This window comes from Octopus bimaculoides, chromosome 10 (assembly GCF_001194135.2).
Source record: "Octopus bimaculoides isolate UCB-OBI-ISO-001 chromosome 10, ASM119413v2, whole genome shotgun sequence".
NCBI classification, from domain to species: Eukaryota; Metazoa; Mollusca; class Cephalopoda; order Octopoda; family Octopodidae; genus Octopus; species Octopus bimaculoides.
Window position 1 is genome coordinate 15,824,438 of NC_068990.1, and position 2,762 is coordinate 15,827,199.

The 2,762-nt window shown below is 38.8% G+C and overlaps 1 protein-coding gene across 1 annotated transcript in view; it reads left to right on the plus strand.

Moving 5' to 3' along the window:
• The window catches only part of LOC106879895 (WD repeat-containing protein 35), a 99,754-nt gene that overhangs the window by 12,735 nt on the left and 84,257 nt on the right, over positions 1–2,762 (plus strand). Inside the window, exons 8-9 of the mRNA XM_052971236.1 lie at positions 162–321; positions 2,249–2,394. Of these exons, the coding sequence (XP_052827196.1) occupies positions 162–321; positions 2,249–2,394 (306 nt within the window). The remainder of the gene's footprint in view (positions 1–161; positions 322–2,248; positions 2,395–2,762) is intronic.

Genomic DNA, 2,762 nt, shown 5'->3' on the forward strand with positions numbered 1-2,762 from the left:
AGGCAGTAGAAAATCTGTTTCAACAAATTCCATCTGCCCCATGCAAACATGGAAAACTGGACATTCTGAATTTTATTTTATTTATTTTCTTAAACCATGAAACATTGACTCCATTTAATCATGAACTTTTAATTTTTTTTTTTTTTTTGTTTCTTTCAAAGTCTCAGCTAAACATTTTATCCCATATCTGCACTTCGACCCCACTTAAATTGGTGACCATTGATTGGTTTAAAGGCAATTACAGAGATCCCACACAAGCTTGTCTCATGATAGCTTACCATAATGGACATGTTAGAATCATGAAGTCAGAAACAGATGAGGGTAAGTAATTTAAAAAAATTTTTTTTATATTTCTAGAAATGGGGGAAAAAAAAGAGACTTGTTTTGTTCTTCTGAATTCTTGAGATTCACATACTTGTGCATGTATTCATGTGCACATATATATATGCAAACGGACATACACACGCACACATGCAAACACCCATGTGTGCAAACATGCCCACAAGCATACACAGGCATGCACACATTCACATAATATGCATGTCTGCATACATGCACAAATGTTTCCTAAGTCCCTCCAAGCAGCCCCAATATTTTCTGGAGTCCAGGTAGTTTGCAAACATCCTGATCTAGTCAACTTGAAGCAGTCAATCCTTAGCAATATCATATTGCAACCAAGCAGTTCTGTAACAGCAACATCAAAATACAAATGAAAATTTCATTGCATTTGAGTAACCAAGTCACCACTTTTAAAATAAAAATTTCATCATCATTCATCATCATCATCATCATCATCATCATCATCATCATCATTAAATGTCTGTTTTCCATGCTGGCATGGGTTGGATGATTTGACAGGAGCTGGCTAGCTGGACAGCTGCAGCAGTTTTCAGTTGTCTGTTTTGGAATGGTTTTTATGACTGGATGCCCTTCCTAATGCCAACCATTTTACAGAATGTATTGAGTATGCATTTGACATGAGTACCAACACAGGTACTTTTTTACATGGACCCAGCACAGGTGCTTTTTTATGAGGTACAAGTATGAGTGCTTTTTACATGGTACCAGCATGGGTGCTTTTTATGTGGCACCAGGGGCAGTGGTATCATCAAGTGGCTTGCAAGACAAAAACCTCTCAGCTGAGAGAGGGAGTGAAACCAAGAGAAATGGTTGTGTGCCAGACAAGAGATTAGAGTATGAGAAAAGGACAGAGATAGTTGTCTTACTATAGAGGAGATACTTCGCTACCTCAGTTAGACAAAGGAGAGGAGGTCACTACTGAAATGATATCATCTGAGCTGCTCAGGCTTACTGGACATGGGTCTGCCCTCCCCCATTAGTCAAGATACTGCCATTTTAAAAACCATCAGGTTTCCCTATAAGATGTTGCATATTGGTTTGTGTTCTTCATAATGGTTTATGATCCCAAAGAAATGCATGCAAACAATAAATGAGTAATGGCATGTTGTGTTTAATTGATGAGTGATGAAGTTAAAGAGAAATGAATAAGTTATATGGTGGAGGATACAAAGTAGATAAAGAAGTGATTGTAATTAATGAAAGATGTGCAAATGAGATGTGAGGTGAAGAAGGAGAACCAAAAGAGAGATGGTCAGTGTGTGAAGTAATGGGTGGTCATGTGTCCTCTCTATTAATCATATGTCATCTCTATTACATTGGAACTGTTAAATTTCATTTAGAGATTGCATGGGTCTACCTAACTCCAAGTGCAAGTGCATGGCTTTGTGGTTAGGGTGTTGGACACATGATTGTAAGATTGTGGTTCCTGGACCTGCGATGCTTTGTGTTCTTGAGTAAAACACTTCATTTCATGTTACTCCACTCCATTGAGCTGGTAAAAATGAGTAATCCTGCAATGGACCAGCATCCTGTCCAGGGTGGAATATATATATATATATATATATGCCAGAGAAACCAGGAAAACAGTCCTATGCTCCTTACAGAGAAACGTGGGCTGACCTTGCCTGTTTAATTTCATCATTCCATCTGAAGAGAAAGCTAACAAAATGACTGAAAATGTTGTATGAAACATGGGATATGTCACTCTTCAATGGCTGTGGTTCTTTGGAATAAACTGCAGAAAGAGGAACGAGATCAGGAAACTTATTCTTGTTGTGAGCTGGATCCTAGAAACATTTTAACATATTTTGATCTCCATAATCGAGTCCAAAGCTGTTTTTTTAAATTTTGATAAAGACTTATTTTGACATGTTTCTGAATATTCTAGATCCTGTAATCATAGAAACTGAAATGTATATAGAAGATGTTTCTTGGAACCCTCAGGGATCTGTGATAGCAGTTGGAGGAAAATATAACTCATCAGAGAGTGACCAGGATCCAAATTTCATTAATTTTTATTCCCAATCAGGTGACGTGAGTTGTATTTCTCTTATACTAATATACTTGTAGCAGATGTGTGTAGATATATATATATATCATCATCATCGTTTAACATCCGCTTTCCATGCTAGCATGGGTTGGACGATTTGACTGAGGACTGGTGAACCAGATGGCTACACCAGGCTCCAATCTGATTTGGCAGAGTTTCTACAGCTGGATGCCCTTCCTAACGCCAACCACTCCGAGAGTGTAGTGGGTGCTTTTACGTGCCACCGACACGAAGGCCAGTCAAGCAGTACAGGCAACAGCCACGCTCAAAATGGTGTATTTTACGTGCCACCTGCACAGGAGCCAGTCCAGCAGCACTGGCAACGATTTCGCTCGAAAGTCTTTACACGTGC